General features: G+C 52.0%; 2 protein-coding genes across 9 annotated transcripts in view; one reads left to right on the top strand and one right to left on the bottom strand.

Annotated features, from left to right (window-relative positions):
- The window catches only part of ZBTB17 (zinc finger and BTB domain containing 17), a 32,437-nt gene extending 29,448 nt beyond the window's left edge, over positions 1–2,989 (top strand). For 5 of the 6 annotated variants that reach the window (XM_023258170.2, XM_045035140.1, XM_045035139.1 and 2 more), the window contains 9 exons: positions 14–156; positions 240–540; positions 860–947; positions 1,050–1,166; positions 1,269–1,431; positions 1,654–1,784; positions 2,118–2,327; positions 2,432–2,521; positions 2,605–2,989. In XM_023258170.2, the coding sequence (XP_023113938.2) occupies positions 14–156; positions 240–540; positions 860–947; positions 1,050–1,166; positions 1,269–1,431; positions 1,654–1,784; positions 2,118–2,327; positions 2,432–2,521; positions 2,605–2,888 (1,527 nt within the window). In that variant the 3' untranslated portion in view covers positions 2,889–2,989. The remainder of the gene's footprint in view (positions 1–13; positions 157–239; positions 541–859; positions 948–1,049; positions 1,167–1,268; positions 1,432–1,653; positions 1,785–2,117; positions 2,328–2,431; positions 2,522–2,604) is intronic. The other variant, XM_023258169.2, reaches the window with a different exon arrangement.
- Positions 2,990–4,152: 1,163 nt separating this feature from the next.
- SPEN (spen family transcriptional repressor) overlaps positions 4,153–22,869 on the bottom strand; it is a 101,334-nt gene continuing 82,617 nt past the window's right edge. For all 3 annotated transcript variants that reach the window (XM_045035138.1, XM_023258166.2, XM_023258167.2), the window contains 7 exons: positions 22,480–22,593; positions 21,093–21,193; positions 7,525–15,715; positions 6,622–7,131; positions 6,263–6,457; positions 5,780–5,938; positions 4,153–5,327 (listed from right to left, as the gene is read on the bottom strand). In XM_045035138.1, coding sequence (XP_044891073.1) covers positions 5,196–5,327; positions 5,780–5,938; positions 6,263–6,457; positions 6,622–7,131; positions 7,525–15,715; positions 21,093–21,193; positions 22,480–22,593 — 9,402 coding nt within the window. In that variant the 3' untranslated portion in view covers positions 4,153–5,195. The remainder of the gene's footprint in view (positions 5,328–5,779; positions 5,939–6,262; positions 6,458–6,621; positions 7,132–7,524; positions 15,716–21,092; positions 21,194–22,479; positions 22,594–22,869) is intronic.

Raw genomic sequence — 22,869 nt, 5'->3', positions numbered from 1 at the left:
CTGCGCCCTGCAGGACTGCGGGAAGGAGTTCACGCACACGGGCAACTTCAAGCGGCACATCCGCATCCACACGGGCGAGAAGCCCTTCTCGTGCCGGGAGTGCAGCAAGGCCTTCTCGGACCCGGCCGCCTGCAAGGCCCACGAGAAGACGCACAGGTACGCCGCCCCCCCCCCCGCAGGGCCCCGGCCCCCGGGAGCCCAGCGACCGTCCCCTCTCCCTGTCGCCCTGTGACCACCAGCCCGCTGAAGCCGTACGGCTGCGAGGAGTGCGGCAAGAGCTACCGGCTCATCAGCCTGCTGAACCTGCACAAGAAGCGGCACTCGGGCGAGGCGCGCTACCGCTGCGGGGACTGCGGCAAGCTGTTCACCACGTCGGGCAACCTGAAGCGCCACCAGCTGGTGCACAGCGGCGAGAAGCCCTACCAGTGCGACTACTGCGGCCGCTCCTTCTCCGACCCCACCTCCAAGATGCGCCACCTGGAGACCCACGACACCGACAAGGAGCACAAGTGCCCGCACTGTGACAAGAAGTTCAACCAGGTGCGTGCCGACGGAGCGGCGAGGAGGGCCGGCCGCGCCGGGGCCCGAAGCCGACGGGGCCCTGCCCCGGCCAAGCTCTGACCGCTCTGCCGGGGACTCTGGGGCGGGGGGTGGCGGCTCGGGCCCCAGAGACCCGGGCCGGGGGTGGGGGTGGTCTTCCCTTTCCGCCTCTGGGACCTGGAACATTCCACGGGCCTCGAGGAAGGACGGAGTGGTCCAAGGGCCCGGGAGAGGGCCGAGAATCCCTTGTTCGCCGGCGGGAGGGGTGGCCGAGGCCGGTCGCGCGGGGTGGCCCCCTCTGACCCCTGCCTGGGTGCAGGTGGGGAATCTGAAGGCCCACCTGAAGATCCACATCGCGGACGGGCCCCTCAAGTGCCGAGAGTGTGGGAAGCAGTTCACCACCTCAGGTAGGGCCGGGGCTGCCCCGGCTGCCCTCGCGTCACGCCCCTCCGCTCCTCGCCCCCCCTCCCCGCCGGCGCTCACGCGGGCCCTCCTGCCTCCCGCCGCAGGGAACCTCAAGCGGCACCTTCGGATCCACAGCGGGGAGAAGCCCTACGTGTGCATCCACTGCCAGCGGCAGTTCGCGGACCCCGGCGCTCTGCAGCGGCACGTCCGCATCCACACAGGTGGCCGGGCCGGGCCGGGTGGCGGGCGCCCGGAGGCTGGGGAAGGCGCTCGGGGAGGAGCGGGCGCCGACACCTTCTCCCGTCGCCTCCCCCTGTCCCCAGGCGAGAAGCCGTGCCAGTGCGTGATGTGCGGCAAGGCCTTCACCCAGGCCAGCTCCCTCATCGCGCACGTGCGCCAGCACACCGGCGAGAAGCCCTACGTCTGCGAGCGCTGCGGCAAGAGGTCCTGCCCCGCCCGTCCCTCCCATGCCCGGCGCCCTGCACGGTGAAGGGGGTCAGGAAGCGAACCTAGAGCTCAGTCGGGAACTGGGTGGACGGCTGCCCGGCCCCGGGCGTAGGCCCCGGGGCTCGGCTCCGGTCTCGCAGCCACGCCGGAGACGCCTGCCCGGCTCCCCCCGGCTCCCCCCGGCTCCCCCCGGCTCCCCCGCCATCCTGGGCCCTGGCTTGTGCAGCTCGGTGCAAGCCCCCTCCCTCTGCGGCCCTGCAGGTTCGTCCAGTCCAGCCAGTTGGCCAATCACATCCGCCACCATGACAACATCCGCCCTCACAAGTGCAGTGTGTGCAGCAAGGCCTTCGTGAACGTGGGGGACCTGTCAAAGCACATCATCATCCACACTGGTGAGCCCCTGCCCACTTGCCTGTCTGTCCCTGGCGGGGGGGGGGGGGTGGTGGTGGTGGGGGCGGTGGGAAGGGAGGGCCCTCCAGATCCCAGCCTTGGGCACTGGCCCTTGCTGCAGGTGGCCTTGAAGGAGGTTCAGTTCAAAGGAGGACCCCATTTAGAGTTTCTAGAAGGTGCAGTGGCCACTGGACGCTTCTGTGCAGCCCTGGTGGCTGCCCCAGAGCACTCGCTACTGGAAAAGACAGGGCTCTGGGGCAGCTGGAGGCCACTGAGGTCCTCCCCCCCCGCCCCCCCCTCCCAACGGCAGGCGAGAACCTTGCCTCCCCCCTCAGGAGAGAAGCCCTACCTGTGTGACAAGTGCGGTCGTGGCTTCAACCGCGTGGACAACCTGCGCTCCCACGTGAAGACCGTGCACCAGGGCAAGGCGGGCATCAAAATCCTGGAGCCAGAGGAGGGCGGGGAGGTCAGCGTGGTCACCGTGGATGACATGGTCACGCTGGCCACCGAAGCGCTGGCGGCAACCGCTGTCACTCAGCTCACAGGTGCGGGCCGCGGGCAGCAGGGGCGGGTCACGGGCAGCCGGCCTCTGGGGTGGTGGCGACGGGCAGGTGCCTTTGGCCTTAGGCCCCTTGGACTTTGCCCACAGTGGTGCCAGTGGGGGCCGCGGTGACCGCCGACGAGACGGAAGTCCTTAAGGCCGAGATCAGCAAAGCTGTGAAGCAAGTCCAGGAGGAAGGTGAGGGGGCCGCCCGGGGCGTGAACACCTGTGAACCCCCGAGGGTTCCCCCCATCCTGACCGGAGCCCTCCGCCTCCCACAGACCCCAACACCCACATCCTCTATGCCTGCGACTCCTGTGGGGACAAGTTCCTGGACGCTAACAGCCTCGCCCAGCACGTGCGGATCCACACGGCCCAGGCGCTGGTCATGTTCCAGACGGACGCGGACTTCTACCAGCAGTACGGGCCGGGCGGCACGTGGCCGGCCGGGCAGGTGCTGCAGGCCGGGGAGCTGGTCTTCCGCCCTCGGGACGGGGCCGACGGCCAGCCTGCTCTGGCGGAGACGCCCCCCACCGCCCCTGAATGTCCACCGCCTGCTGAGTGAGCAGGCGTCTCTCCTCTGACTGTTTATTTAAGGATGGACGGCACCCTAGATCTGAGAGGGGTGGCCCCGTTCCCTAGAGAATAAATTGGATTATTTTCTAACGCTGCCTATAGCTCCCTGTGGGGTTGGGGGCCGGGGCTGTCAGAGCCGGGCCGATGCTCCACCCGGGGAGCTTCTTGGCCAAGCCAGGCTGTCCCTCGTGCAAGAAGGGGCCGGTGCCTCCGGACCGGTCGAGAGAAAAGCTGGCTTCCTTGTCCTCAGTTGGGGTGGGGGCGGCACGCCTGGGGCCAGAGAGACGGTGGCTCCACGCACCCCCGTCCCCTCGGCCGGTTTCCTCCTCGGGCTTCTCACCTGTTCGGCTTCGGGACCCGAGCTCCCCGCCCCCGCCACGGAGCACAGCTGTGAGCCCGCTCCCCCTCTGCCCCGCTGGGTTGGCTTAACCAGGATCCAGGCAACCCACAAAGCCCCGCTCAGAAGCCCACTCGGCCAGAGCAGCAAGGTAGGCAGAGAGCCAGGCCCGCCGGCCACAGTTCGTTGGGCTTGCGGAAGCAGGCGCGCCCCGCCCTCACCTCACAGGATCAAGGCCGAGCTAAGTGCCATCTTTGGGGAACGTCTGTTTGCCGTGCATCGGCGGAGTCTACGACCAGGCTCTGGGCCCGGAGACGCGTGGGCCGGGGGCTTTGTTGGGGGTGGGGGGCACCGTGAGCGCCGCCGTCGGCGGGAGACGTGATGCCGTCTCTGCCCCGTGTCTACAGTTCGCTCCCGGCAGCCGTGATCCCTCCCTCAGAGACGGCACCACCCCCTCAGCAAAAGCACAGGCCCGTTACGAGCCCCGTGACTGTCCCATGTGAGACCCCGAGTCCGTGGTCCCCGTGTTCCTGTTGCCCCATCCTCCTTTCGGGCTGTGCCGCCTCGGGGCCAGCCTGCTCCAGACCTGGAGGAGGGAGAGGCGAGAGACAGACACCAAAGTTTGCTCGAGGGGTTTCTGAGTTTGCATGGGCCGGGGGGAGCGGGGCGTAGTTTGTTTTTCCTGTATCCAACTTTGAAGTGCCTTCCGCGTTACCCAAGAACAAGTAAGTTTGGTCTGTGACAGAAATCTCTTTTGTATAAAACAAAACGATGCTTGGGGAGGATTAAGTGGCAGAAAAGAGACAGGTCCCATGTAGACTTGGGGAAGGAAACAAGTGGGACGAGGGCTAGGTGTTCCCATAAGCAAAGGACCCTCGGTCCTCCCACCCAAGTGACAATCACATTCACACTGGACGTGTTTTGTATTTTTTAATAAAGTTTGTAATCCAATGGACACACAAAACAAAACTGCGCTGAGAAAACCAGTTTCATAAATTAATAAGTGTTAGGAAGTTGGGGGGAGAGGTCAAGGTAACAGGAAGAGGGGAAGCCAGTCTTTTTTGTACAGTCTTTTTGTGTGTGTGACACTTCAAATCGCGGGGGCCGGGCCCGTGCTGTAACGAAGCGCACTTATACAAATGAGTGACAATACAAAGTCTGAGTATGAAAATAAGATTTTCTCTGAAAACACATTTTTGGCACAGATTAAAAAAAATGTATGTCAGGGGAATTTGATTTTTTTTTAAGTCAGTATTATATATATTTATATATATTATATATTTATATATACACACATCCCAAGTTCTGCATATCCCACCAAGAAAGAAAATCCTTCTGTTTGCTCTTTGATTGTAAACTGTACATCCGGGTGAATCACAGATGGTGGCAGCAGGAGAATTAAGAAAGGTGACACATCCAAATGAGCAAGGGGAGGGGCGGGGTGGGGACCAAACAACCCAATGAAATGTTCCTTGACCCCGGCGTTTCAGCAGAAGCCTGAAGTCCTGCGTTAGAGTCCTCGATGCGTGTTCAGGTACACCCAGACATCCAGAGTGTCACAGCGCGTCTTCACTGTGCAAAAGTCCAAGTCACTAATTTAGTGCAAAGGCAGTTCTGTTTTGTTTCTTAAAAACAAAAACAACAAAAAATTAATTCCACTGCCCAGTTCCTTTTCTCCAAGAGGAGGAGGGAATCCCAGCCCCAAGGTGCCTGCAGAGTCCATCGGTTGGTGGTCTGTCCTTGGGCTAAATGTCATGTAAACATACAAGTAGCAGCACCACTGCCCAGAGGGGTCTGTCCGACTGAGCCGGGTGGGCGGGCTCGAGGGCGAGGCTGGCATCTGGCAGTGGAGTACGTCCCCTGCGGCAGCTTCTTCCTCCACTTGACTGGGTTGTCCTGTGTTTACTTTTTTGCTGCAGAGCCTCGGGGAAATACACCGAGCGGTGGCTGTTCAGTGGCTCACACAGAGGCAATGACAATCATGAGGTGGGGAGAGATATTGGAGATGCTGGCGAGGAGGTCAGGGGCCAGACGGGACAGGTGGCTCTCCGAGAACTCACAGGGCGGGAAGATCTGTAGCACATAGGCGGGCTGGAGAAGAGGACAAGAGAGGGAGAAAAGTGGGATCCCCCGCCTCCGCATCGGTCACCCCACTACCGCTCTTCCAACCACTCCCGACTGGGGGCCCTGATGGGGCCCAACACAGAGCTGGGGGGAGTCCTGTTTCCCGGAGAACTAACCTCTCCGTGACTTTGTCCAGCAGATGAAACCTACAAGGTGTCAGAAAAACTAACACGAACTAAACTATCCTCCTGGGAACCTCTTCCACAGCATTAGGCTAAGAACCTCCGCCGTCTCGGCTGTTCTTGGGTTGTCTCCAGGAGGGGCAAGGACGGCCCCTCGTCTACACTCTGCTTGCCTGTTGCCTCTATCCAGATTGCCCTGTGCCCGCCTCCGGACTATTCTGGTCGGCACCGGTAACCAAGCCACCAGCTTAGATCGGCCCCACACACGTGTGCCCCGAGCGAGGACACCAGGCTGACCTGATTGGAGCCGGGGTTGGGAACGTTGATGATCCCTGCCGCCTGCTTGGCCTGCAGATAGGTGATGAAGGCCGCCTTGAGGGACTCAGTTTGGCTCACGACATCCTCTTGGTCACGGCCACAGGGCAGAGCCAGCAGCAGACAGTAATCTGTCTCCACCTGTGGCAGAAGCGTAGCCGTCAGTGACCAGGGGCCTCCCCCAGAAGACAGCAGCCCAGGCAGAGGCTTGTCCAACCCAGGGGTTCAGCTCCTGCGTCCACAAAAGGCCCCCTTTCTGAGGTGACCTTCAAGTCTACCCTATTTTTTGACTGAAAAAAAAGGTTTCTGAATCTAGAGGCATTTTACACCCCCCCCCCCCCCCACTGGAGACCAAACACAGCAGGAATGCCACTCCCACGGCCAGCCAGGGAGACAGGCAGGTGGGGGCGCCCCACGTCCTCCCTCGCGGGCAGGGCAGTTACTGGCCTGGGCCCTGAGACTTACCGTCATCCTCCGGGCAACCCCTTCCAGCTGGGAGGTCTCCAGCCGCATCCTCTGGGCAATCCTCAGCGGGGGGCCTCCTTCAGAAAGCGGCAGAGACCGATGCGCCAGGACGTTGTTGCCAGAGACAAAGTGGAGCTGCACGGCAGCCGTGTCGTTCTTGAGGGCCAGCAGGCCCTGCCACACAATGGGGTACTTCTGCTCTCGGGGAGATAGACAGGAAGTGAGCGCAGGGCTGGAGAGCAGAGCCCCACCGGACGTGGCCCCGGGCAACAGCTCGCTAGTCTAAGTGGGGGCTTCAGGGCACTGAGCGCCGCGCAGGGCTCGGAGGGGAGCGGGGCAGGGGCCCTGGCCAGGCTTACCTTCAGAAGCTGGACCATGTCCACGGGCCTCTGGGAAGTCAAGTGTGGAGAAGAATCTGGCTTGGGGGTGGCCTGGGCTTCAGTGTGCGTCAGGGCCAGTCCTGGAGGGGTGCTGGGACTTGAGGTCGTGGGGACAAACGACGGCTGCTTTGGGGCAGCCTGAGCTGGGAGAGGGGCCGGGAGGTCAGGCTTCATGGAGACAGACACAGGCGATGGGTAGGAGGTCTGACTTGTTTCTGCCTGTGCCCTCTGGACCTGGGCATGAGGCTCGGCTGGCCTGTTTGTGGGGACGGTTGGGAGACGAGGCTGTTCGACTCCCGTCTGGGTCCCCTTCGCCTCCTGGGAGACCTGAGGCATCTTGCTGCTTGGTGGCTGGCCTGGCTGGCTGAGCTGGGAGGGCTGGCAGGGCTGCGTGGGCTGTGCAGGCTGTGTGGACTGCACAGGCTGGACAGGCTGTGTAGACTGCGCAGGCTGAGTGGGCTGCAAGGGCTCACCTTCAGGAGCCGGGCCCTGGAGTTCGGCGGGAGAGCGGGGGACACAGTAAAGAGCCTGTTGTGCCCAGCACCCTGCCCCGCACCACCTGGCCATAGGTTTCTGGGCAGGGTCAGCCTCAGGCACCTCCGGTGAGCCAGGCCCACGGCGGTGATCCTCTTGGGCACTCGGGATTGAAGGTTCTGGCGGGAGGTCACCCGCTCGCTCCCCCCTCCTCCCCCCTGCAGCCAGTAGCCACCTCCTGGTTCCCACAGCTCCTTCCCGTGTCTCCGCCCCCTGCACTGTGACCTGATCCCCTCATCCTGCAATTTAGGGAGCTCCTCTTTAAACTCACGAAAACGGCAACACATTTCGGGGACCTCACTGGCGTCTCAACCGCTATAGGGAGTAAGGCTGATCTGTGGCACTCACCTGAGCGGGAGCCTTGGTCCGAGGAGGTAGACCGATGGAGGCGGCAGCAGGAAACTGCGTGTGTGTGAGCTGCGCGGGGCTGTGGTAGGTGCGGATGTCTCCGTATCTGTACTCCTGAAACAGCTCCCCGCTGGAGTGCACGATCTGCACCCCATGGGTCACCACCACGGGTGGGGTGAGAGGCAGCCCCTGGAGCTGGCTGCTGGGGGTGACCGTGAGGATGCGGGCCTCACCGTGGGGGGCGGGGGCTGGCGCGGCTTTGGCATCTGCGGTCTTGGCGGCGTCTTTCCCGGGCTGCTGAGGGACCTTGCTGGCTGGTGGCACCTTCACTACCCCGTCGGCTGCCCGGGGCTGCTCGCTGACTGCCGTCACGTGCGGATGCACCATGATCCTCACGTCCCGGGGCACGGTGTACGGGTGCAGTCGGTACTCAGACTGCATGACCAGCACCTCTGACTGCACAGGGGCCGCAGCTCGAGCGACAGGGAGGTGATAATGCACTTCTTCCTCTGCAGGGTGTTGGGGGGCCAAGGCCGGCACGCCAGCTGTGGCTGGCTGCGGTGTGCCTGCACGCTGCGGGGCCCGGACCTCTATCTGCTGGGGCTGCAGAGGGGCCCTCGGAGAGTGAAGGGTCTCTGGCCGGATGCTGTAGGTGATGCTGGGCAGCGTGGGAGTGTTCATTCTCACCTCGCCCTGGGACAGGTGGCTGAGGGACACGGTCTGGGTGATGCTGTGCGGGGGCATGATGACAGACTGCTCCGGGTGTATGCTAGAGATGAACTGAGGCACAGGAATGCCCGCAGCCAGCATGACCGTGGCATTAGTGGAGAGCGCGGTGGACGTGGTGCTGCTGGGGTGGCACGCTCTCGGGAAGGGGGTCGGAGCGGGCCCGCTGGGGCGAGGAGAATGCGCATCTGGCTTTGTGGCTGCCAAATGGGAGACCGTTCGATCTGTCGGGGTACTGGGCCCCGAGGCGACGTGGTTCACTTCTGTCGGCAGTTTGCTGGGCAGAGCAGGAGGGTGGTGGGGAGTGAGCGCAGACCCCAGGTTAGCCGGCTGAAGGACCTTGGTCTCTATCTTGAGGGTGACGGGGTCAGCAAGCTTTTTATTAGTGGTGACTATGCTTGGGGTGAGGACCAGCTGGTTGTGAACCAGCACTGGGGGTGTGTTTATGCCCTGGGTGAGAACCTTCACTGTGCCACCCTGGGTGACAGGGGTGGACACAGAGAGGTGAATGGGCTCGGGCTTCTCCAGGGATGGACGGTCAGCCTTAACAGATGAAATCACAGGAGACGCGTTGTACGTCTGGGCAGTCAGTACCAGAGTAGAATGGGTGGCCACATTTGCATAGCCTGAAGGGGCCTGGGGGCCTTTGGGCGAAGGCTGCGCTGGTGCGACAGCATCCGGTTTGACCTGGGACTTGGACACTGACTGCTGAAATTCGATGTCCATTGCACTGGCGGGGGGGATCTGGCTAATCTTGGCGCTGATCCGCTGCGGGCCTTCAGTCTTCTGCCCCGAATAGCTCAGGAGCACGACCCCTTCGGATGTGTTCACACGCAGGCCAGCACCAGAGCCCGTGTCTGCTGGACGGTCGTCAATCACCGACATAGACCCTGGGTGGAACCGACTGTTTTCATTAGTGCTCGGTCTGGGTTTGCACTTTGCTGACGGTGTAATCACTGCACCTGCCACGGTTACCGCACCTGTCGTGGCAGTCACACTGCCAGAGGCAGCGGTCACTGCACCTGCTGTGACTGTCACCGCGCCTGCATTCATGGCGCCCGCAGCGGCGTTCACCGCGCCCACGGTGGCGTTCACCGCACCCGCAGCGGCGTTCACCGCGCCCACGGTGGCGTTCACCGGGGTGGTGAGAACGTTCACTGGTCCCGTCAGAACGTTCACGGGCCCCTTTAGGACGTTCACGGGGCCGGCAGGAGTGTTTACCAAACCTTTCAGCGTGGTCACCGGGCCCTTCACAGAGCTTTTGAGGGCATTCACCGGGCCGGTAAGGGCATTCACTGGGACCAAGGACACATTCACCAGGCCCGTCAGAGCGCTCACCAGGCCAGTCAGGGTTTGAGGAGCTGGTTTTGCCAGAGTGATCTTTTGCGAGTTCTCCAAATCAATGCTCACAGGCATCCGACTAATAACAGAAGTAATTTTGGGAGCAATGACTGGAGCCACCTTGTCCTTTTCAGTGGCTACTGGAGCCTCTGGGGCCTGTGTGTCAGAGGTGTTGGTTACTGGAGCTGCTGGTTTTTCTTCTAAAAGAGGCTTTTTAGACTCAACTGGAGGAGGGGGCGGTGCCTCATGCAGGCAAGGGGCGGCACTGACGGGCTCTGCAATGGCAGTCGTGACACTCGTGGAAGTGACGCCAGTGGCGGAGACGTATTTGGGGTCCATGAGGATCTTCCTCAGCGTACTGGAGCTGGTGTCGATGTCAGAAGCTTTCGTGTCTGGGGGAAGAGCTGGAGATGGGGTGGACTGAGCCCGAGGCTCCTCCTGCCTTGTGATCCACTCTGTGACCTTCGTAGAGGAGCTCTGGTGTGGGACCCCCCCAGAGGCGACAGGAGGTGGGAGCTTTGCTGCAGTTACAGAAGGAATTGGGGGGGTGGGTGTGCTGGAGTCACTGGGTGGGGTCACTGGGTCACTTTCGATGATGGAATGCACCTTGAATCTGGCTTGAGGCTCATCCTCCACCGGTGCTGGCTGGGAGGGCGGGGGAAGGTCTGGGAGTGCAGATGCTCTGGTCGGTGTCTTTTCTTCCACGCTGCTGTCTTGGGACAAGTTCTCCAGGGATGGGGTCTTGCTTGGGTCAGAAGAACAGGACTCAGGTGGAGCGGACTGGGGCTTTTCTCTCTGCTTCTCTTCCTGTGGCGCTTCTGGGGGTGGCGCCGCCCTCCCCTCATCTGTAGCAGGACTCTTGCTTTGACCTTGGTCAGGTTCAGAGACAGGAGTCTCTGTACTGACCCCCACTTTCTTATTTGTATTCCGTTTGCGGCGTGATCGAGTTGTCTTCTGGCGCCCTTTCTCTTTCCGAGCAAGAGGGACTTCTGCTTCTTTTGATCCTTTGGCTTCTGGCACTGGCTGGGAGGGTTCGCCGCTGTTCCCTCCAGCTTCCTTGGTATCTGCTGGGCCTGCTGAGGGGTCAGGGGCACTGACTGGCGGCCCAGAAGATTCTGCGGCAGCCTCGGTCTCCAAGATGCCGGACACAGCCTCGTGGGTCTCAGGCTCCATTCCCTCCCCAGGGGGCCGCAGCACTTGAGGACGGGGCTGTAGATCTGCCTGTGGTTCTGCAGGGTAAGGGGGGGCTGCTGGGAAGTTTTCTGGCTCCCCAGAAATGTCATTGATGATGGAGCCAATGGCCGCAGCCAGTTCTGTTTCACTTGCTTGGTGTGCGGGCTTGTCCCCATCTTCTGTGGAGAGGCCCTCTGGTGCATTTGTGGCTGCCGCCTTGAAGGCCGCGGAGGTGGTCTCAGTGAGCTTCGCGATGTTCTCCACGGCCTGCTCCAGCTCCATCTGCCTGGCTAACTGATTTGGTTCTGGGGACGGCGTAGTGGCAGACACATCTTCCTTCTCCTCCGGTTCCTTCTCCAGATGGGCCGGATCGCTGTTCAACTGGGAAGATAAACTCCCCTCCTTCTGGGGACTCTCGCTCTTCTCAGGGGGACCCGCCACTACCTCAGCCTCCTTTTCCACTGCTGGCCCCGCAGGGCCCGCGGCCACGCTGGGACTCGCACTGGTATCCGCGGTTTTCAGATTTGCAGATTTGTCCGCGGCTGACCTAGAGTTTCGAGATCTCCCTCTCTTTGACTTGGAGTTTTTTTCAGGGGCTGCTTTTTTCTCCACCACTTCAACTGCAGGGGCTTCCGGTACATTTCTGTCTGTGCCAATTTCTTTTTTGTCACGTTTCTGTTCACTTCCTGCTTCTTCTTTATCAGCCTTGGACTTTGTATTATTTTCTTTCACATTGACCTGGGGACTCACCTCAGTGGCCGCCTCCAGACGTTCAGCATCAACTTTTGGCTCGTTTTTGCCCCTTTTCCCTTGTGGGCCACCAGCAGCTCCTGATTTTTGGGCTCGTGGGGACCTCCATCCCTCCGCTGGTTTGAGCGTCTCAACTGGTTCTTTGGCCTCGGTCTCCTCATCTTCTTCAGCTCGACGGCGTGTTTTCGGAGGCCTTCCCCTCCGTGGGGTCGTGGGAACCGCCGCGGCCTCCTGCAGCTCTCGCTCCAGTCTCTTCCTGGTCACTCGTGGCTGCTCAGTGGGCTCCTTGACGGGAGAGCGGCTCTCGTGGTCTCCCATGGTTGCATAGACACTCCTCACGTTCCGGCGCCTCGTTCGGCTGAGGGGCAAGCTTGGTTCTGGGTGTTCTGGGTCTGCCGTGGCATTTTTAGAGGCGGTCCTTGTAATCTTCTCTGCCTCCATCTTCAATTCTAAAAGCTTCTGTGCTTCTCCCCGCGGAGAATTGGACCGCTTGAGTTTCTCCCGGTCTATCCGCTCGCTCTTCCGGGTGACAGGCTTCTCCACAGTACTTGCTGCGGTGGCCTGAACAGGGGTCTTGGAACGCTTACTTTTGTTTGGCTTTTTATCTTTCGTGGCAACCGGAGGATCGACCTCAATGTCTTCAGCAGCTTGAGGCTGAACCTCAGGGACAACTTCAGCTTTTGGATTTGCACTGGGCTCAACATTAGCAGCTGAGTTTGGCTTTTCCACTTTGGGCTCATCAGCGTCCTCAGGCTTCTGAGTCGGTTTTGAAAGCGGTTGGGCACTGTCGGGTTCTGGATCTACAGTGACCTCAACCTGAGAAAATGAGGCCCCAGGAGTTGGAGGCTTGGTGTCCAGATAAGGCAGCTGGTCAACTGATGAACTTTCTTCAACAACTGATGGAGTCCTGGCAGCATCTTTATTGGTGTCCGCTCCTGGGGGCAGGTCGCCTTGCTCGGTTTGCTGCACAGCAGTGGGAGCCTGCTCAGACACAGGCTTTGCTTCTTCTGAGGCAGAGGCTGGCTCCCTGGGCTTCTCTTCTGTCACCAAAGGCACCTCCCCTGCTTTTTCACCTGCTGTCGCCTTTTCCGGTGATGACGATACTGACTCTGGAGTTACAGCTGTGACAGCAGGAGGCCCAATGGGAAGGGGGGTCTTCGGTTCCGCCTCTTTACTCTCAGAGGCAGATTCTGGGGTCTCAGGATGATCCTCTGTATCTTCCTGTTTTTCAGCCTCTTTGGGTTTTTGGTCTTTTTCCTTTTCTTTCTGTTGCATTCGCGTGAGTTCCATAAATCTGCTATGGAAAAGAACTACTGGCTCTTGAATCACGTCAGCCGTGCTGTTTGCTCCATCAGACGCCTGCCTCCCATACAACCTGCCAGCAACGAAGTCTGATTCCTCGTCTTTTCTCTCCAGATGCTGCAATCGCTTGGAATCTTGTTCAAAGATTGAGCTGTGTAAAAAACGAGAAGCAAATAATTCTTGTCTTTCCTGTTCTTCTTCTTTATGGTCATCTTTTTTATCATCCATTTTTCCTTCGGAATCAGTCCGAATTTTCTTCTTTTTCATGTACCAGGATGGAATAGGTCTTGGAGCAGAGTCAACCTTCTCTTTATCTTTATTGTTTCGAAAATTGGCAAAACGGGAGTCCCAATCAAGAAAAGACCAGTTTTCTTCTCGAGATGAAGAGAGGGACTTAGCTCTTTCAAGCAAAGCCTTCGTGTCTGGTGTGATTGTCTTATCCAGTGCAAAAGAGTAAAATTTGTTCCTTTCTAAAGAACTGGAGAGCCTTTCCTCTCGCTCACGTAGCTTGTCTTCTCTGTCCCTCAATAAAAAAGACAACCGAGAACTTTCATATAGTGCAGAGGCTCTGGGTGAGTGGGATTTGTGTTCACCGTCTTCATCAGAATCAGAAGGCACCTCCCCAGGTTCCAAGTCACGTACAGACCTCTTTCGAAGGCTGTCTCTCTTAATTATGCTGTTTGGGAAACTCACATCAAATCTGCTGGCATCTTGTTTCATTTGAGAATCCCACCGGTTTAGTTCATCTTCAGAATTCAAGACAGAGAGCTTTATTTTGGCCATGTCTGCCATCTGTTCTCTCCTGCTAGAATCATAAGGATTAAATTTTAAAGACTCTTCTCTGACTGTGATGTTAGAATAGGGGAGACCTTTCTCATCTACTTTAGGAGACCCTCTTACTGACATGAGCCTAGGGGAGCCTATAGGGTCGTCGTCTTCATGGAAAGAGCCATGTCGGATGCTGGGAGAACCGCCAGCCCTTTCAGAATCTTCACTGATCTGGCGTGAACTTCTGTAATTCCTCTCTCTCTTGGTGCAGACATCAAAATCCACGTGGTCCATCCTTTTCTTTTTGCTAGGAGGAGAGTCGTCAGTAACATCTTGGGGGGGTTTGCCTACCTCGTGAACCAAACTACGTCTTTCATATTCATCTACATCTTTTTTAGGACTGCCAAACTTCTCAGACTTGGCTATTTCCATCTCCATCTGCTGTTTTCTCCGACTCTGCTCCATTTGTTTTCGGTAACTCTGCGTGTGATCAATATCAATGCCAATTTTTTCTTCAGTATTTACTGAATGTGGTTTCTCTTGGCTTGGTTTACATTCAAGTGTTTCATCACGAAGACTGCAATAGTTTTTCCTAATATCTTCTCTCTCTGGTCCCTGATCATCTAATAATTGCAGCTGTTTGAGTTGTGGTTTTGAGGGAATAGGTTTTTTTGACTGGATTTCTTGATTTTCCACAGAGTCACATACTGGTTCTCCCAGCCTTGCTTGTAGGTCTGAGTTGGGCCTTGAGCCAGTCCCAACAGAAACGCTGGCAAGCTCCTGACACTCTTTGGGGCTGGGAGCAGCATTAAGTCTGTCTAGTTTTATTTTCTTAGATTCTCGTTTAAGAATTTCTTTCCTTGCAGGCTTTCTTTCTGACTCTCCTTCCCTCAGCAGAAGGATGTCTCTAGAGGATAGGTCAGGCTGCTTTTTTAAAAGTACCCGAGCTTCCTCCATCTCTGGACTACTTTTCTTGACTTCTGATTTTTGCTTTTCTACTTTCAAATTGGAATCTGCAAAGCGCCGCTTCCTTGCTTCCAGCTTCTCCAAGTCTGCAGCGCTGACCCCATCAGCAGTCTGCTCTGGTTTTAGGTGCTTCCTGGATTTAAGCCTGCCTTCCTTATCTACCACTTCTATGTGGCTTGACAGGCCCTTTTCCTTTGGCACTTTCATTCGAACCGGTTCCAGTTTAGACAAGTCAGACTTTGCGGGCTCTGTCTGACAGACCTGAAGTTTCTGATCTAGGGCAGAAGACTTGGCAGTGTCATTATCAAGCTTGGCTTTCAGCTTTTCCAAGGGAGTATGGTCAATAACTTTCCCCTCTTTTTCTTTCACTCGGGTCAAAACTACACAGGGCATGAGCTCGAGGCGGTTTTTTGCTATCCCTTCTTTGTCAGCTTTTTCTCTGCTCAGTTTGTTAGAACTCCTTGATTTTTCGGGGCTCTGTTCCCTCTCATTTTCTTGGTCTGTCTCTGAAGACTGAGAACTAGGAGAATGAACTTTTCCTTTTCGTTTCTGCTTTTCAGTTTTGTCCTTTTCCACTTTCTCCTTCCTTATTAAGCGTCTCTCTCTTTCTACTCTCTCAGGATCAAAAGTCCTTTCTTTATCTGCCTTTTCATTTTTTGTATAGCGTTCCAAACGAGATTTGTCCAGTTTTTCATATCTTGGAGGGGAAAGTGAGCTACAGCTTCCACTCCGATCTGAGGACCTGCTGTAAATCCTCCTCTCTGAGTCACTCGGCAGCCGCTCGGACTGTGAGGGAGAGGTGCCAGGGCTCTGGGGGCGCCGCAGGTGCACCGGGCTCTGACTGCGCTCACTTGGCCGTCTCTCGTGGTCTCTGTCTCGGTCAGACTCAAATCTTTCGCGTTCTCTTTCTCGTTCCCTTTGCCTGTAACTGTATTCCCGAATATCCTGTTCATAAGGATCGTTTCTGTAATCCCTGTATTCCCGAGGATCGTCATAGTATCGTGACTCATAGTAGTCTCCTTGGTAAGTTTCCCATTCTGAATAAAATTCTCTCCCTCGAGCTGGATAGTCCCGTCTGGAGTCCTCGGGATATGTGCCCGGAGTACGAACATTCTCATAATACGTACGATCTTGGCTATAGTCATAAGATCCCCTTCGTTCCTCTCTATCAAATTCAAAAAAGAATTTATTAGTTCTTTTGTGTCCTTGTCATTTACCAATTTAATCACACATATGAGATTAAAAGCCCTATTCTAAAAATCTTTGCCATTATTTAATCATTAGACTTGGATGGTCCAATATGGTACATAGCCGCAATTTACATGTGGCTATCAGTAACTTAAAATTTGAGATGTGACTTTAAAATACACATTGGACTTGGTACATTTATCTTTTAAAAAAGAAACCCTTCAAATAATTTAGATTGATTACATGTTGAAATGGTAATATTTTAAAGCTATGAGTTAAATGAAATTAATGTCACCTTTTCCCCCCACATTTTTATGTCTACCAGAAAATTTAAAACTGGTTCAGTCGATTAAAAATGCAACTTGATTTCAGTTCAGGTCATGATCTCATGGCTTGTGGGATCAAGCCCCACATGGGGTCCACGCTGACAGTGTACAGCCTATTTGGGATTCTCTCTCTCTCTCCCTCTCTGCCCCTCACATGTGTGCATGCTCTCTCTCAAATGAAATAAATAAGCTTAAAAAAAAATTTAAAACCACAGTTTAGTCTACATGTTTCTACTGGATGACACTTCAGCCCCCCGCCCCTTTTTTTGGTATGAGGCGGTATGACATAACAATCACTAGTATATTACACAGTATCACATCCCCACACTTTTGAGTCTTTCATAATTACTTTTCTGCCAAAAATATTCTTACCACAATCTGGGAAAAAAACGTACTACTGGTAAAAATAGTTTAATTAAAATATTAAATATTAAAAAATATTTTAATTGAAATCCTCCCACCTATGTGACCCATAGGATACTGAAAACACATCTATCTCAATTCACAGTTTAAAAAAGCATGCTGGGGGCCAGTCTCCCTAGGCTGTCTCCTCACTTGTAAAATGATGGTAACCTTTCCTCAGAAGGTTCTTAAGATTAAATAAGATAACATTTGTAAGAACTTTCCTAACATAATGTGAAGACCTTCAGTCATATTGTTACTTTTCCCCAACCCATGAACTGATTACAAGCTTTGTGAAAGGATTCCTCAATTGTAAAGGAATTCACCATGGTTTTCTCTTACAGTGACCTATAGGGGGCATTTAAGATAAGATTAAATTTACACACAAGAACACGTATGATAGATAAAATGAAATTCACCCATAACAGAGACTAATTCTTTCACTCTCGTTCACTCTCCATTTTTGTTCTCTCAAGCAGGTCATGCATTCTACAAAGTACTGCCATTAGTGGCTCACTGAAACAAAAATCTAGAACTTAAGCCCCTAATGGCATGAGCTTTGTCTCCTTGGCTACAATTTTTTCTAGCTCTTGTAACAGTGCTTGACTCATAGGAAGGACTGAAATATCTATTGAAAGAATGAACCTTAGAAAAATATGTCAGTGGGGTTCCTGGGTGGCTCAGTTGGTTAAGCGTCTCTTTCAGGTCATGATCTCGCAGTTTTTGAGTTCAAGCCCTGTGTTGGGCGCTATGCTAACAGTATGGGGCTGCTTGGAATTCTCTCTCTCTGCCTCTCCCCTGTTCACACATACGTGTGTACATGCTTTCTCAAAAAAAAAAAAGGGGGGGGGAAGGGAGGAGAGGAGAGGAAAATATGTCAAAACTACTACTGGGTGTTGTTCCAATACACTCTCCACAGCAAATGAACTATCTAAAGACTTAATATCCAAACACCAGAAGCATGACACATTATTATATATATTTGTATGGCATTTCTCAGTCCAAAAAGAGTATTTTTTTTTTTTACATTATCTAGGTTATTTTTTTTTTAATGTTTATTTATTTTTGAGAGAGAGACCAGAGCGTGAGTGGGGGAGGGGCAGAGAGAGATGGAGACACAGAATCCGAAGCAGGATCCAGGCTTCAAGCTGTCAGCACAGAGTCCAATGTGGGGCTTGAACTCACAAACCGCGAGATGGTGACCCGAGCCAAAGTCAGACACTCAACCAACTGAAGCACCTAGGCACCCCTATGTTATTTAATTGGTTTTGAGATGGTCTTTCTTAGAGTTCCACAGGAATCAGAGTCTTTGCCTAAATAATAGCCAGCCGTCTTGCAAATGTTACTAGGCATGGAACTTGGCTAATTCATTGCCACCATAAATTCCAAGGAAGCACCATTTTCATAAATATAATCTATGCTTTCTTTTTAAAAGAAATGTTTATATGAGAGAGAGAGCGCGCGCACGCGCAGGCACACGCACACGAGTGGGGGAGGGGCAGAGAGAGAATCCCAAGCAGTTCCACGCTGTCAGCGCACAGAGCCCAACGCAAGGCTCGATCTCATGAATCATGAGATCATGACCTAAGCTGAAATCAAGAGTCAGACGCTTAACCAACTGTGCCACCCAGGCACCCTACTTTCATGCTAATATAAAATAATTAAGATACCTAGAATGGCCACTAGTTCACTGCCCACATTAACAGTAGGCTTGAGAGATGTTTTACTCAGACTACAACTATACCCAAAAATATGAAAATATTTACAGAAGTCGAAGGTATATGTGTAAATGTTAGTGCTGGAGCACTGTTCAGTTTAATAAATACTGATTTTGCACATATTTTGCTGGGCCTTATGACTACCAAAAGAAATGAGTGTTCCTGTCCTCAAAGAACTCAAGTAAGAGACAGTACAACTCAACACTGAACCTTGGACAAAAGGGTGTTCAGGAACCTGGAAAAGCCAGGTTTTGAGAACTCTGTTCACATGACTGCACAATATCCCAATTCCCCTAAGTAGGTGGGAAATTCATCTAAAGCATAATAGGCTCTTGTAAATTTATCTTGAGAATCATTTTGGTAAAGTATAAAGCTCCATGCACCAGCAGGAAGGAGCACTGGGTTTATCTCCAGACTAAAGTCTTAGCCTGTGACCTTATCAGCAAGGCGATCTGATCTTCGGTTCCACTAAAAGTAACACAAGATAAGAAGGAATAAATGAAATGCTTCTTTTAAACTGCAGAACCCTATGCAAATCGGTCACTGTTTGCATTCCTGAGGGAAACTACCATTAGAGGTAAACCATTTTTTCATTCATTCATTTATTACGCATTCAGTGGGATGGCTTCCTTCCACTCTATATGAAGGGCAGATATCCTCAAGTTCTACTGCAAAGAGTGCACTCCATAAGCACTGCCATCTAAAAAAAAATGGGGCAAAACTGGGTCACACCCTTCTGCTTCCTACTTTGGAGATAAACTCCATTCAAAAGGGATAAATAACCATGGGTAAAAACCAAAGAACAAAGCCAGAGCCAGAACGTCAGTAAAATGAGTGAATTTAAAAGTGGTAATATACAAAAATTAACACCCACACAGCATTATCCAACCCTCACAAGACACTATTCTTTGAAAAATATTTAATGTACGCATAGAGGATTTTAATGGATGTTTTGTCTTAGGTGCCACCAGACCACCAACACACTTCGTACTGGCATATGGGTAAGAATTCCTGTAAGTACTAAAAATGTTAAAAATGACTTTCAACTGCTACTTGGGGAGCCAGGGTGGAGACCTTCTTTCTCTCTCCACAGACACATATATTCTCATGCATATGCACATGTATGCTCTCAAGTGTGTGCGCGTTCTCTCTCTCTCTCTCTCTCTCTCTCTCTCTCTCTCTCTCTCTCTCTCTCTCTCTCTCTCTCACACACACACACACACACACCCACCCACCCACCCACCCACCCACACAGAAAAACCTTATATCGAAACCGACATTCCGGCTAGAGGGCTGTGGACTCCAGTCTACTAAGCGAAAAACCATCAAATCTTTATAGAAGTTCAGGCTTTTGGGAATTTGGCTGTGGGGTACATTTTTCATTAAAACAAAACAAAACAAAACAAAACAAAACAAAACAAAACCTCCTCACGGCTGCCTGGCTGGCTTGGTTGGTAGAGCGTGCGACACTTGATCTGGAGGTTGTAAGTCTGAGCTCACATTATGGGTACAGAGATTACTTAAAAATAAAATCTTTAAAAAAAATAAAAATAAAAAACTTTCCCGGCATTCACTGAACGTTGTTCAATATTCCACAAGGAAAGGACTCAAAAACTATATACCTTCTTCTGTAACTTAAAAACAAAGTGGCAAAAACATGCAGTAAAAAGGGAATCAATGTATTCAACAGGTTTCTGGCAGCACAATCAGGATCTGACTCATACTTGTAGAACCCCTTTTATACTTGAACTAGAGTGTCTAAAGGCATTTTTCACACGCAGCCTTTTGTTTAATGCATACGTACAGGGGTGGAGATCCAGTGGTAACATTCCAGGACACTTAATCACAGAGACATGTTTGGACAAACAGCCTGACCACGTGGATAATAGTTTCCATTTTCTTTTTAGTTTTTTGAGAGAGCACACATGCACAAGGAAGGGGCAAAGGGGGAGAGAGGATCCCAAGCAGGCTCCACTGATCAGCACAGTGCCCAACATGGGGCTTGATCCCACGACCTCAATTATGACCTGAGCCAAAATCAAGAGTCAGACACTCAACTGACTGAGCACCGCCCCCACCCCTCCCGCAACACACCCTGATAGTTTCCATTTTCAAATATGATCAGCTATTGAAGCACTTGGTGACACTATGTTACAATGTTTTTAACATATCCAGGCTAAAAAAGAATCCATCATCAGTTTGGGGGCAGTTGTACGCTAACAGAGATAGCCTGGTTCAAACTGTGAGAACTTAAATGATTCTGAACTGCAATGTTTCCTACAAATAGCAGAAAAAAATATCAAATACTGTACTACAGTACCATGACTGAAAAAAATCAACAACAGGAAATAAGGTTTACTTTTTATGTTGCTAAAGTTACCAATTTATATATGCTTTGGCTGATTCACAAATTATTATTTAAAAGATTTGAATTCAAAACAAAGTTCTTGGTAATCTTTAAAAAATTTTTTTTAATTGTATGGGCACATGCATCGTGATAATCTGGACGTTGTCATTACTCAATAAATATACAGGGCACTTAATAGTTTGTAACGCCCTTTAACATGTTATCATATTTAATTTAAAACTGTAAGGCAGGATATTTGTACATAAAGTTATAATTTAGCAAAATAGTAACTCTTTCAAATTATAGGGCTTTCAGTGAGAAATGTATTTAGGTTACCCTAAATCCCCTGAGCCACATGAAAACTGAATTCATAAAAATAAACCTGTGTTTCTGTATGGGTGGAAAAAAGGAAAGGAGTTTTTGGGGGATGAATTTAGAAATAAGGAGTGAAAAATAAAATTTAATTCTATATAAATTTTATGTATTTGAAATTTTAAAATTCAAGTTATGCTGATAGGTTTAAAATACATACCTTATTGCTTGGGGGAAAAAAATACATACCTTCTTTCTGCTAACATTTCATAAAAGTCTCTGATATCTTGACCAGACTTTTCCATACAGTGATAAAAAGCCAGCTGGCTTTCCCGATTTGCAAAATCCACCTTAAAAACAAAGAATAACAGGTGTTTGATTCAAGTTTCAGATTTTTAAAATGGAAAGTGTTATTGGATTTGAAAATCCTTCCCAACACAACCCTCTAGATAAACTTCAAGTAAGAGCAATCTATCTCAACTAAGTTAAACAGTCCTAACTGGAACTGTATTTTGTTAACTCGAAATCTCTTTCAAATTCAATACAAATCTTGACAACGAGGTATACTTTATTATTTTTTAATGTAAACTCTATGCCCACTGTAAGGCTTGAACTCATGACCCTGAAATTAAGAGTCTTATGTTCTACCACCTGATCCAGCCAGGTGCCCCAATAAAGAAGTATAATTAAAAGTTCTAGAACCCAGGGGCACCTAGGTGGCTCAGATGGTTAAGCATCAGACTCCTGATTTCAGTTCAGGTCATGATCTCACTGTGGGTTCGAGCCCCATACTGGGCTCTGATGCTGACAGTGCCTGCTTGGGATTCTCTCTTTCTCTCCCTCTTTACCCCTTCCTCACTCACACATTCTCTCTCTTCCTCTCTCAAAAATTAAATTGAAAAAAAAAAAATTTTTTTTTTAAGTTCCTGAGTCCAATACTGAAGGAGTGGAAAAGGCAAAATGGAAAACTGAAATGATACCTATCAGGATTCTAGGTTGCCAAGTAATCAGATCAATGAAATCCAGCAATCTATATGTATATTTGCTGGAATCAGAAAATATAAAACATTTAAACTTCACTCACAGCTGGGCCTCAGAGTCATTATTAAAAGACTATGATACCTGTTATTTATTAATATCTTATTTCAATCGAACCACCATAGGTAGTAAGTGCATACATTTCTTCAAGTTCTCCTGAACCAAAGTTTTTTAAACAAAAACACCAGACAAAAGATTGTATGTTCAGTGGTTACCCACTCTCTAGAAGAGGAGGAAAGAGGAAGAGAGGATCATTCCGGAAACTGGAATGACTGACACTTCAAGTTCCTGGGATGCATACACCCACAGGTGAATGCAGGCCAGCCTGCTCCAAGAGTCTACATGTAAGCATTAGGTACCTGGGATGTGGAGAGGCACATTTCCTTGAACGACAATTTTTAGGGAAGGTTCTGTGGTTAATGACCCTGTGCCCTCAAGCAGCCAAATGTAAAAATAGTAACGTTCCCCTTAAGAACGGGCCATACGGCACACTTGCTGTAAACCACGTCCCTTGCTGACCGCCCACAAAATGCCAGTTATTAAGACGGTGGGGTCTCAATGCAATTTTGTTTTACTTCTGTTTAGTCATTCTGCACACCTTAATTTTATTCCCACCGATTTTCCTCCCCTTGGTCTCTTTTACAGCTGCTTGCGCATATTCAATTTCATTGTAGAGGACCAGGGCCATGCCTTTTAAGCGGTCAAACACCACCTGTAAAAAACAAAACAAAAACCAAATAAGAGCCTCATCCACTAGACTCATTGTCAGTCCCAAGAAAATCTTAGGTCACAAGGACACTGCCAAAAAAAAAAAACAAAAAACAAAACAAAAAAAACCCAAAAACAAAAACAAAAACAAACAAACATTTTCTCTAATTCTAGAAAAAATGTCAGGGCTTTTCCCAGTGAAGATAATAAAACGTGTAGGGACTGTTTACAATTGCGGCTACTGTGCCTTGAGGTACATTATGCCTTTATTTTGTCTTTC

The sequence above is a fragment of the Felis catus genome, chromosome C1 (assembly GCF_018350175.1).
Source record: "Felis catus isolate Fca126 chromosome C1, F.catus_Fca126_mat1.0, whole genome shotgun sequence".
Classification (NCBI taxonomy): domain Eukaryota; kingdom Metazoa; phylum Chordata; class Mammalia; order Carnivora; family Felidae; genus Felis; species Felis catus.
The sequence above is the reverse complement of the archived record's forward strand: the minus strand, read 5'-3'. Positions and strand labels throughout refer to the sequence as shown.